The sequence below is a fragment of the Phyllosticta citriasiana genome (assembly GCF_038021145.1).
Source record: "Phyllosticta citriasiana strain CBS 120426 chromosome Unknown IWZ02scaffold_15, whole genome shotgun sequence".
Classification (NCBI taxonomy): domain Eukaryota; kingdom Fungi; phylum Ascomycota; class Dothideomycetes; order Botryosphaeriales; family Phyllostictaceae; genus Phyllosticta; species Phyllosticta citriasiana.
This window is the reverse complement of record NW_027117292.1, coordinates 789,047-802,516: the sequence shown is the minus strand read 5'-3', so window position 1 is coordinate 802,516 and position 13,470 is coordinate 789,047. Positions and strand designations below refer to the sequence as shown.

General features: G+C 54.0%; 5 protein-coding genes across 5 annotated transcripts; 3 read left to right on the top strand and 2 right to left on the bottom strand.

Annotated features, from left to right (window-relative positions):
- Positions 1 to 335: 335 nt before the first annotated feature.
- On the top strand, positions 336 to 740 carry IWZ02DRAFT_436617 (uncharacterized protein; the record flags this gene model as incomplete). The annotated part of the gene is made up of 1 exon (XM_066766547.1): positions 336 to 740. The coding sequence occupies one exon, from the start codon at positions 336 to 338 to the stop codon at positions 738 to 740; it is 405 nt and encodes a 134-aa protein (XP_066619135.1).
- An 81-nt stretch (positions 741 to 821) lies between these two features.
- Positions 822 to 2,838, bottom strand: IWZ02DRAFT_91562 (F-box domain-containing protein). The gene is made up of 2 exons (XM_066771413.1): positions 2,489 to 2,838; positions 822 to 2,440 (listed from the first exon to the last, which is right to left on the bottom strand). The coding sequence occupies exons 1-2, from the start codon at positions 2,647 to 2,649 to the stop codon at positions 955 to 957; spliced, it is 1,647 nt and encodes a 548-aa protein (XP_066619134.1). The 5' UTR covers positions 2,650 to 2,838; the 3' UTR covers positions 822 to 954.
- A 266-nt stretch (positions 2,839 to 3,104) lies between these two features.
- IWZ02DRAFT_436615 (DNA repair protein endonuclease SAE2/CtIP C-terminus-domain-containing protein) lies at positions 3,105 to 5,623 on the top strand (the record flags this gene model as incomplete). Its single annotated transcript, XM_066766546.1, has 2 exons — positions 3,105 to 3,198; positions 3,252 to 5,623. 2 exons carry the CDS (start codon positions 3,105 to 3,107, stop codon positions 5,621 to 5,623), a joined length of 2,466 nt encoding a protein of 821 aa, XP_066619133.1.
- A 1,239-nt stretch (positions 5,624 to 6,862) lies between these two features.
- Positions 6,863 to 8,130, top strand: IWZ02DRAFT_91545 (ribonuclease H-like domain-containing protein). Its single transcript, XM_066771412.1, has 2 exons — positions 6,863 to 7,110; positions 7,160 to 8,130. The coding sequence occupies exons 1-2, from the start codon at positions 6,906 to 6,908 to the stop codon at positions 7,954 to 7,956; spliced, it is 1,002 nt and encodes a 333-aa protein (XP_066619132.1). The 5' UTR covers positions 6,863 to 6,905; the 3' UTR covers positions 7,957 to 8,130.
- A 1,223-nt stretch (positions 8,131 to 9,353) lies between these two features.
- On the bottom strand, positions 9,354 to 13,169 carry IWZ02DRAFT_91540 (armadillo repeat domain-containing protein). Its single transcript, XM_066771411.1, has 3 exons — positions 12,768 to 13,169; positions 11,022 to 12,697; positions 9,354 to 10,972 (listed from the first exon to the last, which is right to left on the bottom strand). The coding sequence occupies exons 1-3, from the start codon at positions 13,084 to 13,086 to the stop codon at positions 9,704 to 9,706; spliced, it is 3,264 nt and encodes a 1,087-aa protein (XP_066619131.1). The 5' UTR covers positions 13,087 to 13,169; the 3' UTR covers positions 9,354 to 9,703.
- Positions 13,170 to 13,470: the final 301 nt, after the last annotated feature.

Genomic DNA, 13,470 nt, shown 5'->3' with positions numbered 1-13,470 from the left:
TCGGAAGAGAGGGTGAGGAAGAAAAAAAAAAAAAAAATCTGAGGGCACAAGAGCGGCTTCGGAGAGCGACTTACGGCTGTGACGGACGAGGGGTTGAGTGGGCGAAGGTCTGCACGCAAAGTCAAAGGTTGGTGGCAGTGGTTTGGAGGTGGAGCGAGGGCGAGTGAGAGAGGAAAGGTTTGTCGGTCGATGTGGTGGTGCTGCTCGTGGTGGGTGAAGGGGACGCTAGGCTACGGCAAGACGTCGGGGCCGGCTTTGCTGGGGCTTTTAGCGAGTGCAGTCAACCGCCGCCCGGCCTCCTCAACCAGAAACAAACATCCAAGCCGTCTGCGCCAATGGCTAAATTGACAGTCCCGACTACTGGCCATGACTTGCAACTTGCGTTCGTTGGCGCGCGCGCTCTCCCTCTCTGCCCATTTTTGATCATCGCCATGCGTGATCGTCGAGGGTCTGCGCTTCGGCTCTCTCGCAGAATGTGGAGACAGCTTCTTACTCCTCCCAAGGCTCGTGACAGTGCGCCGCGACATGTCCGTAATATTGCATCTGTCAAGTTTCTCGTGGTCCCAAACGACTGGTTGCTGTTGGTCCCAACGGCTCGTGAAGCCACTACAAAAGCAATGCGAGGAATCGCACTGCTGGCCACTGCATCTCGATGCCGAGCTCAGAGACTGGCAGCACTATGGATCACGCACGCCGCCCTCAATGGCTGCCTCGACCGTCTAGAAACCATCGCGCTTTAGACACGGGACGTATTCCCGATTCAATCACTCGTCCAGACCCCGTCCCGCCAGCAAAATACAGTGGTCCAATGCGCGTGGATCATTTGTCCAGGAGTATGTTGCAATCATGTGCTTATACGCTCATAAGGTAGTATGTCCAATGATTCTCGAATGACTCGAGCAAGCCATACGGGCTCTTCCATTGCCGGGCTACCCTATCCGGGGCAATGATGCTTTAAGTGAAATCATAAACGACGAGAGCCTGGTTGCCCCGACTCCACTCCCTCAACACTATGACGTTCTCCTCGTCAAAGCCTACCCAGTCACCTGTCCGTGTCCATTCATCTGCTCGTCGCAAGGCCATGGCGAGACTCGTCGATATGCGAGAACGGTCATGGTCTGTCGCGCTCAACTCGTCGGGTAACGAAGATTTCTGTTCAGGTTGGATCCGAATACTCAATTCCCCGGCTGGCTGGCGTTTCCTGTTCGACGACGAGCCCATGCCCCCCTCCAACTCCCACACTCGTATCTCATCTCCCCTCGAACTGACCGAGACAGCCTTGCCCCGGGCAGTAACATGTACTCCAGATACAGACGAAGTGTGACCCCACAACCGAGTTCCAGGTCCAATGGAAAGTGAACTCTTCGTCGACTTTGCCATGTAGAGCGTTAGGGTGTTATCCGGATGCGAACTTAGGAGATAGGGATGGGTGTATGACAAGGACAGTGGTTTCGAGTACGTCGGAGCCGATGTTGCGGTAGTGCCTCGGGAGGATTCGTCAGACGGCGCGTCAAACGGTCGCTTTGACAGAGATTGAAACCCCGAGTTTTCAGCAGATGCAAGTCGGGAATCTACTAGCTTTCCCTCTGATGTAATCCTCATCTCCTGTATTCCGACGGTCCATCCGGAGAGATATGTCGGCAGCGCATAGGCAATCGACGCCACGAGGTCTTCGCTTGAAGGTCGGATGGAAAGAGAGAGGGGTGGCCAGACAGTATGAGACCTAAGAGAGTACAGTAATCGAGGTGGGTCAAGTACTTCGTGGCTGGCTTCTTCCTTTTGTCTTCCAGGAAATTTGTAGAGGGACATGAGTTGCATGCCATTCATTGTCAGCAGACAGGGCCATGCACAAGCCACTGCTGATACTATGCCGTTGGAGGACGCTGGATGACTGTACAGCCTCCGGAATCGCCGTGCTGTTCTTGATAGGCTGTAGACATAGAAGCTGCCATCTTCAAAGCCAATGACCACGTCTGTCGAGCCAGTCGAGTTGTCCTTTCCATCCACGGTCAAACACGTTGGGTTCGGTTGTTGAGAGCCCAGCGCAATGCTTGCGATCAAGTTGCGGTTCTTTCCAGCAGACCAAGCTCGAAGTCCCGACTCGGAGTCCGCGGTGTAAATGACGCCGTCATGGAAGTGGACAAGGATGGGTGATGTTGAGGGCGCCTCCAAAAGAGGGATTTCGGCCACATCGCAGGCGCCTCTTGACCAATTATGCCTCAGCTTGTATTGTCGTTTCCAGTTCGTCGCTCTTCCATTCTCGACAAGATTGGCCTCGTCCAACCACTTTGACACTTTGGAGGAAAAGTACAAGTGTCCGGCAGTATTGACTTCTTTGATTCCGGGTAACCTCGAGGCTCGGGGACGAACGAAGCGATTGTAGTACGCGGCTTTCCAGAGTTGCGAGTCGCAAGCGATAGCATGGAACCTTTTCGAGACTCTTTAATGTGTTAGAGAAAAGACCGAAGAATGTGGCAGCATCTCTCACCTTTGACAAGCATTGAGGCTGGGTATCGGAAGATAGGAAAGGATGCGGAGGAGGGTCTCGTCGCTGAGTTGCGAAAGACGGTCCGCGTCTGAGGAACCTCTTGACCGCTTCCGCGGAGGCGACCCAACCTCTCTCAGAGCGTCGGCAGTGCGCTTCGCCATATTTGCAGCCGTAGAAGGCTCGGAAGACTGGCGCTCAAGAGAGCGGCATGATTTGACCAGAGGCGATGAATCCCAAGAAGCATTAGTAACGACGACAATGAACGTCACTGCAGATGGCGGGCGGTCCGCGGCCGGCTCGGAGGCGTCGTGGCGTCGTTATCGGATCAGATCTTATCGGGAACAATTGAAGGCACTGACATGGAAGTCGACGCGTTCCTTTCGCCTCTTCAGGTTCCATCAGAGGCCCCCTGCTGTTGCCTCCAGCACGAGCACCTCTCTCTGCTCTAACCAAGGTAATCATTGTCTCTCTCATTGCCATACCTTTCGCGCTTTCGCAAATCGTTGAGTTTCTGCCCTCGCCCACCCAGTCTCTCCATGAGTTCAACACCCAACGACTGTCGCAGCAATTCTCTGTGACACCAGACGCGATGCAACGCGTCTGATCTGCACGAGTCATGGACAAGGACGACAGCTTCTCTCAAGAGTCAGAGGGGTCCTCTGCCCGCTTCGAAAGTCTGATAAAAGCCATTCGGAATGACCTGCACGAGCGTATGTCGTTCGCCAACTTGTTGCTTTCATCGCGCCACTGACCATCAATCCAGAAAAGCATCGGACTAGAGTCGTTGAGAGAAACAACTCCTCCTTGCTTGTACGGATCGACGAGCTTGAGCAAGAAAACAAAGGCTTGAAACAGCAACTTGAAGCAGCTTTGCGAAGCCATTCAGACGTCGGTCGAGATGACCTGCCGGCAAAGACGCAAGATGGGCTTCTAGCTTCCGGAGGCGAATACCCAGCCAGTTCTCCTCCGACCACCCACGAACACTCTTACCCTGTATCTTATGCAGAGTGGTCAGAGCTGAATCGGAACTACAACCTTCTCGCAGAGCAAAACCATCAACGGGCGATCGCCCAGGAGCGGCTTCACGAGAAATGCGCACAATGGAAAGAAAGAGCAAAAGAGTGGGAAGAATATGGTGCACATCTCGCCAGAAAGATTGAGAAGATTGAGAAACCGAGAAGATCAGATCATAGAGGCTCGGAGGGCATAGGTCCTCCCACACCGGCCAGTGCGATTTCTCCTCCACCTGAAATGACCGGTTTGAGAGAAACAATTCAGAAATCAATCCCGCCGGGCCGGGAGCAGAACAATATTATGCCTCCTGCCCATTTTCGACTTCATAACAAATGCGCAACGCCGATCGACAGATCATCAAGTCAACCTTCTCACTCGGGAATTTTTTCGAATGGAGCTTTGGAAGAACCACGACATCAGGTTGACGCTGAATTAGCGACAGCTGAACCCGATCCAAAGACTTCGAACGAAACTGAACTGCAGGCTTCTGGCAATAGGAATGAAGAAGGAATTGGTTCCGAGAGTGGCCTGAAAGAACCGCGTTCCAGTCAAACAACACAAGAGGAGGATTATGTGTCAAACCAGGCATCGACGTCTAGCGTGAGACTCCGATCATCGGATGATGAAGTGCCTGAAATCATTTCAGAGCGAACCCTCAAAAGGAAGCGTCAAGGTGCTCAAGGCAAATCCGATTTCGCTGTATTCAAGGACAATACTAGCACGTCGCAATCCAGTTCTACGCCCCATGTACGTATAAAGGAAGAGTCAGAGGAGAGTGTACCAGTCTCACAAATCTTGGCTTCGTATCGCCAGACTGGTTCGGCGCTGGACCTGGACGAGACCGCGAATCAGCTCGAGACACCAAGAAAGCGTCGTCAGTTTCGGATGCCAGCGAAGTACTCCCGTAGTAAACGCGATGACATACCGACTGTTCCACTTTTACGACAAGAGAGGTCCTTTAGCGCTCCTGCCGAATTCAATCGGCGTGTGAACCACAAAGTCCCACGCGCCGGCCGTGACAAAGTGACTGTCCGGGCCGAGGAGATCCCCGATTCCGATTCCGAATCTCTGCATATCTACAGTGAGGACGAAGAAAACTTTCGCAACAGCAATTTCCCCATTCCCAGTCCGAGAAGCCACCGCAACACCAAACCATTGGTCCAGGTGGACGCCAATCCTCGAGTCCCTCTTCCAAAACCCCAGTTCAACCCACGGCCCGAGAAGAGGCGTGAAAATAAATACAAGGGAGCACAAGCGATCAACACCGTCTCTGAAAGCAGCGAGGAACTAGCCCCTGAGTCCGAAATGGCTCCAGAGGTGAGAAAGGAGTCGAGGCGCCGATTGACTGGTCTTCTTGGAGCAGATACTTCCTTGGAGTCGCGTATGCTTGCAAAGCCTTCAACTCCTGCATCAAGCCGATTTACTCGGCCAGCGCACAATCCTGTTCCCTCTGTAAAGACGCCACAGTCGGAACCTGTTAAAAAGAAAACTCTGATATCTACCCCGCAAACCGCGTCAAAGATGCCTCAAAGCACATCCAAACGCTTGCTGGAGCGAAACTTTCAACCACTGCGATCAAAGCCGCTTGAACAGCTCAGCGTCAACGATTTCAAAATCAACCCGGCTGTCAATCATGGCGTGGCTTTTGTTTACAATCAAGTGGTTCGGAACCGAGAGGCGCGCCGGTGCATGCCTGGGTGCATTAGAGAAGAATGCTGCGGACCAACTTTCCGTGCTATTGTCGAATCCGGCGTCGATCCTCCCGAGCCGCAAGATCTGTGGAAATCACCCGAAACGGATGTGACCAAGGACGACAAGTATCTCCGCGCATGTCTTGGCTCTACGTACAACAAGGAGACTTTCAAGTTGAAGCCTTTGGCAGAACAACAGACTCTTCTCGAGACGGCGAAAATGAAAGCCTGGGCAAATAGTTCTGGACGCCACAAGCAAGCTTTTCAGCGAGAAAGGACACCACCGGGATTCTGGAGGACGGATTTCCCAGGCACACAAGAGGCGCAACAGGACAGAGAGGCAGCCCGAATGGAAGAAAGGAGGCTTGTTGAGGAGCGATGGAGAGAGGCCATGACAGAAGGGGGACGATGGCTATTCCGAGATGAGTGAGCGCGCTTCCCGTATCCTATGTGCCTCGTTGCTTTTACTTCTGTTGGGATAGCATACACGCTGCGTCTGCTATGCTATGCCAGTGGTTTAGCGACATTTAGACTGGCTACGAGGGCTCCAAATTCTGTGATTATATGGCATAGAGAGAGCTTCATTGCACTGATTGCATGATCAGAAGTAGCTGCTTCGCTATCATGGGGAACATGACCATGTCTGAGAACAAGCATGAAGACACAGTTTCCATCTCTGCAGCTTGCACCCGGCCGGAAAATGACAAAGTACGAACAATGCTTGGACCCCTCAAAAATATTCTGACAATCCTCCCCGACAATATGCTGGTCGTGACAGAATTGATCCATTCAAGGTCTTGCTGCGTGGATTTAAACATATTCGATTTTCCAGGTATCCTGCCACATTATGGTCAGCATGCCAGGTCAATACCGGTGGTGAGGAAAACGAGTACCTCGTGGGGCTCAGAACATCCGCTGCAGGAGCAGAATGAGGAAATTCGTCCCGAATATGAGCAAGACGTTGGCAGGGACTTTGATGGCCGCATTGTCGTCGCAGTCGTCACAGTTGTGGTCTCCTCCCCCGCCGCCGCCTCCGTCTCCGTCTGGATAACCACCCCCTCCGCCCCCTCCGCCCCCTCCACCACCTCCACCGTGGTGCCCATTACTTTCTCCTTCCCAACCACCTCCAGAGTTCCATCCTGGCGCCGGGGCAGGGTTTGCCAAGGCGGCAGCAAAAGAGAAGAGTGAGAGGAAGACGAGTGTGAGTGAGAGTAGGAAAATGCTTCGAGCATGAAATGAAGCAGCCATTTTGAGATGAGTGAGGCTCGAGTAGAATCAAGGCAGATGGGGGTAACATATAAATGGCAATAGTGCGTCAACAGGTCACGATCATACATGGCAGCGTGCCGAAAAAAAGTCAGGCATCAAGAACTCTTGATGCAGCTGACGTGCAGCGGGTTCCTTGACCAAATCATTGACTACGCTCTTTGGATGCAGACGCAAGTGTTCGGGCGTTCTTAGCACAGAGGCCGCCGTGGTTGTCGGGTTACATTGCCTTGGTGGTTGGGCAGGGGCGCAGAGAAACTACCGTCGAGAGGCAGATGTCATGACGATGGATCCTGGCACAGACAGCGGCGGTGTAGTGCCGCTGAGGTTTGTGTGGCTTGTGTGGCTTGTGTGGCTTGCCCGGCCACGTCGTCGCGTCGTCCCGTCTTCCGTCATGACGCGTCTTTCCTCACCACAACCAACTCCGAAGCCGACGACAATTCACCATGGACGACCAGATCCCCGAAACCCAGGACATTTCTCTTGAGACGCCCGTCGACGATGTCTTTCGCGCACCCTCGGTTCAGGCCCCAGAAATCCTCAAAGGCGCTTCTTACTCGCACTTTTCTCCTCTTCCACAGACCATCGCCAGCGATCTCACCACTGAATGCGTTCTCGGCGTCGACGAGGCGGGGAGGGGCCCCGTACTCGGTGAGTCTCCTCGCATCATCCGGAGCTCCAGTCTCACTAACATGGACAGGCCCAATGGTGTACGCCTTGCTCTACTTACCGCTCTCCATCCACCGCTCCCTCCTCGCCGAGACACATCACTTCGACGACTCCAAAGTCCTCACTCCGGCCGTGCGCTCCGACCTGATGGAGAAGCTATGCACGCCCGGCACCGACCTCCACCAGAACTGCGGCTGGGCCACCACGGTCATGTCCGCGCGCGACATTTCGGCCGGCATGCTGAAGCCCAACGGCACGTACAATCTCAACGCGCAAGCCATGGACGCGACCATCGACTTGATCAAGCAGGTCTTGGCCAAGAGCGTCAATGTAAAGGAAGTCTACATTGATACGATTGGCAGCCCTGCCGCGTACCAGAAGAAACTTGAGCGCATTTTTCCCACCGTAAAGATCACTGTAGCCAAAAAGGCCGACTCGCTCTACCCTTGCGTCTCTGCTGCGTCAGTGTGTGCCAAGGTGACAAGAGATGCCGCTCTAGACGCCAGCTACGAAGCGTACAAGTCTGCCAAAGACGACACGGAGGCCGCTGACGGTTGGGGCTCTGGTTATCCTTCTGACGCGCGATGCTCAAGCTGGCTCAAACGAAACAAGGATCCTCTCTTTGGATGGGGCCCTGAATGCCGCTTTAGCTGGGGAACCGCGAAGGACTTGCTCGAGGACAAGAAGACCAGCTGGAAGGTCGATTGGCCGGTTGATGACGACGCCGAAGGCATGAACATTTCATCCTTCTTCAGCAACTCCGACGAGGCGGGCGGGAGCGAATTGTCAAATTGGTATGGTAGACCAGTGACCGAAGAGATCTTCTAGACTCAGTGCTGGTCTGCACGAACATTTGCTGCTGCAATTTGCCTGGTGCTCCGTGGCATTGAATGCCCATCTCAAAGCTGTTGACAAAGACAACGAAAGAGCCTTGCAGCTGGGCCCAGTTGCGGTCCCTTGGTCGCTTCATCCATGATTTGCCGTCGAATCTCTAGGCCCTGGATTGACGTCCGGAGGAACGCTCCTCGCAAACGCACTCGTGCCCCATCCGAGGTCCAGTAAGACTTGAATTGGAAGCGTTATCTACGCACACGGAGACCAAGCACGCCCGCAACCCATGGGAAGATTCAGCGCCAACCTCAAATCACAGTCTCCGCCTGAAGGCCAATCCAACTCCTATTCTCCAGCCCTGACCCCAAAAAGTCGCATCCAAAAGGCAGCGAACCGCTCTGCTTGACGACGCAAGTCAAACTCAAAGCGGGGTGTGTTATTACGGCAGAATCGCCTTGAACGGGGGCCAGATCTTGCACGCGGCATGGACTGGACATAATCTCGGCAGTCTCCAGGGCACTCACTCGCCGTGCGCAATTTTCTAGAAGACATATGACGTACGCACCTCTGTCTATCAGAGAAAGGTGAGGTTTGGGTATTCTTTAGCTGTTGCACACTCTGGGCTGTGGACTGGAGAGAAAATTGATGCTTGAGCCGCGTTATTCAAGCGTGCTCTTTAGGTAATTGATCATCAGGCCGAGTCTTCTTGGACTTGTCATCATTATTCCAAACTATCTAGCTACTCCAGAAATCAGGACTGAATTCAGAAAACAGATGAAGAAAGTGTTTCTTTCCAGCATGCTTTGCTACGCTACCTACCTTACCTGGCCGTCATCAGCAGTGACATCTCCGTGCCCCTCGAAAATCTCGCAGCACTATCCAACAACATCGGTCTCCTACACCGCTACCATTCCTGCCACCTGCCCGTCTCCTCAATCTATCTATCACATCACCCACGATCCAGACGGAGAGCACTGGCACAAGAAACAAACAACAACGCAGTCCATTCCCATTCTCATTCTCTCCTCTTCGACAACCAACTAGCCAGCCAACCAACCAAACAACCCTAATCATATCATTACGAGCCTTCGGTTTCGTTCGTTCTTCCCGCAGAATGGATGCAATGGTGTCAACGAACCATTCGCCCACCGCAACCAACCTCGCTCATCATCCAACTTCCTCTTTCTCGCAAACCACGGCACCAACCACAAGCGTGCAACGGCGCCTCCGTCCGGTCTGTCCCTCTCTATATTCGTCCCGTCCTTCTGTCAACGTGTCAGACAGATAGGCGGACAGAGAGACAGGCTGCTTTCAACTCCCAAGGCATGCACAATCGCCTCTTTCCATTGTCTAATATGGTCTGATCAGGCCTTGTCTCGCCTTGCCTTGCCTGCCTTGTCTCGCATAGGTAGCCGATCAAACCAAACCAACCAATTTTCCCCTCTTTCCCCGCCGCTCATGACCAAAGTTTGCGCAAGTGCCGAATTCGAATTTTGATGACTCCCGGACCAATCCACTACCTACCTACCCACGCCGGACGCGCCTCTCAAGTGTGTAAGAATGACTGAATGTGTGTGTGAAAAGGTGCATATGTGCAGTAGTAGTAAGGGAACAACAGGAGAAGAAAGAGGAAGAGTCGTGAGCACGTGATAAGTACCAATCTGCTCCGACCGATTTGGAGAGAAAACGACATCGCGTTGAATCTCCGGAGCCCAGAAGCTCCAATTCAGAGACGCCCGTTGCTTCACCGATCATGTGGCCAAGGCCTATGTCCACTCGCACCTAAGCCCATAAACGCCGCTCCAGTACTCGCAGACCCAGAGCCAGCGGCGTGGCCTCCAGAACTGCTGGCACCGCCCTGCGACGTGTTGGACGAAGCGCCGTTGCCGTAACCGTCCAACAAGCCCAGGAGTTTGTTCATCTGTTCGACGGCCGTCTTTGCCCGCTCCCTCACATCGAGCTCCGCGTCGCTGAGACAAAGGCGGACGCGCTCCTCGACGCCAATGGCGCGCAGCTCCAGTGCCCGCTGTTTCGCTGCCGGCGTATCGGACTGGTCCTCGATCCAGGTCAGATTGTTGACGAGCCAGACGCAGGCGACGCGGAGGCGGCGGTCGGGGTGTCCGAAGAGAGGAAGGAGATGCTGCATCAGCGAAGATTGCGAAATGACCAATTGGCGATGGGAGGGCTTGCCGTTGGCGACGTGGACGATGATGAAGGTGGTGGCGAGGAGGATTTCGGGAGGCGCGAGATGCGAAAAGTTGGCGGGAGCGGACGTCGACCGCTCGTTGGCAGAGGTCGTGCGGCTGTGTGTATCGGGCGAAGATGATGTTGATCCTGCGGGAGGTTGTTGGGACTGTGGAGATGCGTTGTTTGGACGTGGTCGCAGTTTGGCTGTCAAGATTTCAAAGAACCTATCTCGCCCAAAGGTTTGGAGGACGTGGTCAATCATGTCGCCTGGGCTGGAACCAGCATCGGTCATTATGAGGTTCCGGATGAAGTCCAGGGCTTGTTCTTGGATGCGCAAATCTTCTTTTTGCGCGCGTATGTGCGGATTCGTCTCAGCCTCTTTGATCGCACGGAGCTTCGCCTTGTTCTTAGCCGCGACGCTGCTCTGAGTACTTCTAGGCCTCAGCAACCCAATGCTGTCGACCATCATATCATCCTCGTCCCCGGACACCTGAGAATCGTTGTCGACATCCATCGACGGTTCCTCAGGAGCATTGAGAAGATCTACTTGCTCGCCAGCCGCATTGGGAGTGCCCATTCCAAGCGGAGTCTCTGGCCTCGAGGCCTGGAATCTGGCTTTCGGAGGCATCTGCACCTGCTTCGTCTCCCCATAGACTGTCTGAATCAACCACCCAGTGCCGAGCTCTTCTAAGCACTGCGATTTAATTTCATTGTCAGCCTGAAGGACAAGATGCTTCAATGCCCACATGGAAATTAGACGTATTCTTGAGTCCGCGGAATGGGCATGTTCGCAGAGCGTCTTCAAAACGCCAGCTTCGATAAGATCCTGCAGTGCATTAGTGACATTTCCTGTTACAAAGACAAAACATCATCACCTCTCGCATAGGACTAAACTGCAGCAGCAGATTGCACAGTACGTCCGTAGTCGCAATCTGCACATCCACCACAGGGTGCTTGAGGAGCCCGTAAATCGGCTTTGCCATGTCATAATCCATCATGCTGGTCCTAAGAACGCTGACAGATCTTGACATGGCTCGGGCGGCATTGCACGCAGCAATCAGAACAGGGTCCGGATTCCCGCTTTTCGGTCCATTCGATACATTTTCTCTGGTGGCTCCTTCTTCATCGTTGGAATACGGAATGAGAGAGTCCGCAATGCAAGCTACGACGCCGCTTTCAATGATGCTTTTGCGGTGCACATCTTCTTTGTGCGCGACGCCAGCCAGGGCTAGCAGAGCAGCTTCTCGACATTTGAGCATGCTCACTATCAGCGCTGGGGGACCGAAGCTGCCTAATACGTCATGTCTCTCGATGCCTTCCAACGTCTCCATGCCTTCATCAGGCGACGGTGTCGGTGACCAACGCTTGGGCTGCGAGCCCCCAACTACGTCGAATGTCTTCTTAAGAGTCTGGCAAATTTTCTTGATGATGCCAGCATCTGCAGCCGCATTCTGTATCATTGGGTCGTATTCCAGTATTGCGGCGAGCAGTTTCATAGCCTCAGTGGCAGTCTCTGACCATGCTTTCGAATCGGTTTCGTTGATCATACTGGTTAACAAGGGAACAATCAGGACTGCCAAAAGTCTCCTCTGGCCTTCCTTCATTTGATCCGTCCTGTGATCAATGGGATTTGTCTCCGCAAACTCCACGAGCAGCGTCAGTAGCCGCACGTACGTAAGCCGTTCTTCGTCGTGATGTTCACGAGCCATCCGAACCAGCCATGCGTAGAGCGGACTCTCGTATTCTTGTCCGGTGACGGGCTTAGCGTAGCCCTGTGATTGTGTATCGGTGAAACTCGAGAGTCGGGAACTATCACCGGGCGCCGAAAGAGAGCCTAGTGCAGGGAAAGCTTTTGAGAAGCTACTCTCCTTGGTATGCGCCGCCTGCAGTTGTGGGAGCAAAAACTCAAAAGAGGGTTCGTCTTCGCGATTGCGGTCGTAGAATCTCGACGTAATCATGAACCCGTATTTCTCGAGAGAGGCTAGTTGTCTCGTGATCGGAAAGACGGCAACGACCGGCGAACAATACAGGAATCGCGCTGTCCGGTAATCAGAGCCCTCTATGATGCTGGAGATGGCAGAGACTAGGTGGAGAAATGTCGCCTTGGACGGGGTAGGAGGTAATCCTTCAATAGCAGAAGCTTCTGCAACGGGGCACAGAAGAGGCGAGGTGGAAACGTGGGCAGCAAAGTGTGCGGCAAGCAAGTCCAGCGCTCCAGATTTGACGAGGAAATTCCGGTGCTGCTGGTCGCGGCAAGTTTTTGCAATGAGCTCCGCGACCAGAGCGATCTGCTCTTGCACACAGCGTTGCGCAGACCGCTGAGCCAAAATCTCAGTCAAATAATCGCCCTCGGGCTTCTTGTAGATTGCGCTCGTCACTCGATCTCTGTAATGGCTTGGGAAAAGGTTCGTTCCTGTCGACGAGGCAATGGAGATCAGAGTGCGCAAAGTTGCCGTCAGCAGTTTCGGAGGAGTTTCACTGGGACTGAGCGCGCTCAATAGCGGTTGCAAAAGGCCGCCTGCAATGATGGGAGGTATGAATGGAGGACCACCTGAGCAGCATATCTTAGTCAGAGGAAATTGATTCTGAAGCTCGCAGTAGCACGAATTGGACCAACATACCCACAGCCAAACTTCCAACAATCAGCGTGGCCTGCAAGCGCTCTTCGTCGTCAAGGGCCCAGCTTTCTATACTCTCCGTTGAGGCCGACGCCACAGGTCCGCCGTTCAATTGTCTCTGGCGTCTCTTCCCGGCGCTTTTCACATTGGACTGGAGGACTCGGCCGAGTTGGGGTATCAGGCCTCTCCTGACTACCAGCTCCTTCCTGTGATCATGCCCAACAATAAAGTTCTTGAGCTGCTTGAGGGCGGCAACTTGCTCAGCGGGGCCCGTAGGTTCTCGCAGCTCGCGGAGAGCTGGAGGCGATTGTGCGCGGGTCATGTTGGAGACGTCGGAGGATAAGCGACCGGCAACGGCGAATTGTTGCAAGACGTGGCGATGGTCGTATATCAGCTCAACCGGAGACGCAGGTGCGAAGCGCGGAGGGCGGGCGGGAGATGAACGTGGAGATGGGTTGTCGTGTTATGAGTCGACGCAACGATGTGCCATCAGGGTCGGCGGCAAGGACGGGGTCGGATCGTGGAAAGATTCTGGTCCAGGTGAAAGAGGTTGAGCAGTGGTCTGTTGGTGAGGCTCGTCGGCCGGCAGCAGCGACGAAGGTAGAGAGCAGAGGGGAGTGACGTTGTGGCCGAGCTCAGCCCAGAAGCCGGCAGAGCAGAAATCCTTGAGCGGCCCGCCCGCCTCTGGGTCTGGAGCTTCCCAGAG

Excerpts from the sequence above, each read along its gene's own strand:
- IWZ02DRAFT_91562 (XM_066771413.1), bottom strand. The coding sequence starts at position 2,649 with ATGGCGAAGCGCACTGCCGACGCTCTGAGAGAGGTTGGGTCGCCTCCG. Across the intron at positions 2,441-2,488 it reads AGCCTCAATGCTTGTCAAAG|AGTCTCGAAAAGGTTCCATG; the intron begins GTGAGAGATGCT and ends AACACATTAAAG.
- IWZ02DRAFT_91545 (XM_066771412.1), top strand. The coding sequence starts at position 6,906 with ATGGACGACCAGATCCCCGAAACCCAGGACATTTCTCTTGAGACGCCC. Across the intron at positions 7,111-7,159 it reads GGGGAGGGGCCCCGTACTCG|GCCCAATGGTGTACGCCTTG; the intron begins GTGAGTCTCCTC and ends TAACATGGACAG.
- IWZ02DRAFT_91540 (XM_066771411.1), bottom strand. The coding sequence starts at position 13,086 with ATGACCCGCGCACAATCGCCTCCAGCTCTCCGCGAGCTGCGAGAACCT. Across the intron at positions 12,698-12,767 it reads TGTTGGAAGTTTGGCTGTGG|GTGGTCCTCCATTCATACCT; the intron begins GTATGTTGGTCC and ends TATGCTGCTCAG. Across the intron at positions 10,973-11,021 it reads AGTTTAGTCCTATGCGAGAG|GATCTTATCGAAGCTGGCGT; the intron begins GTGATGATGTTT and ends AATGCACTGCAG.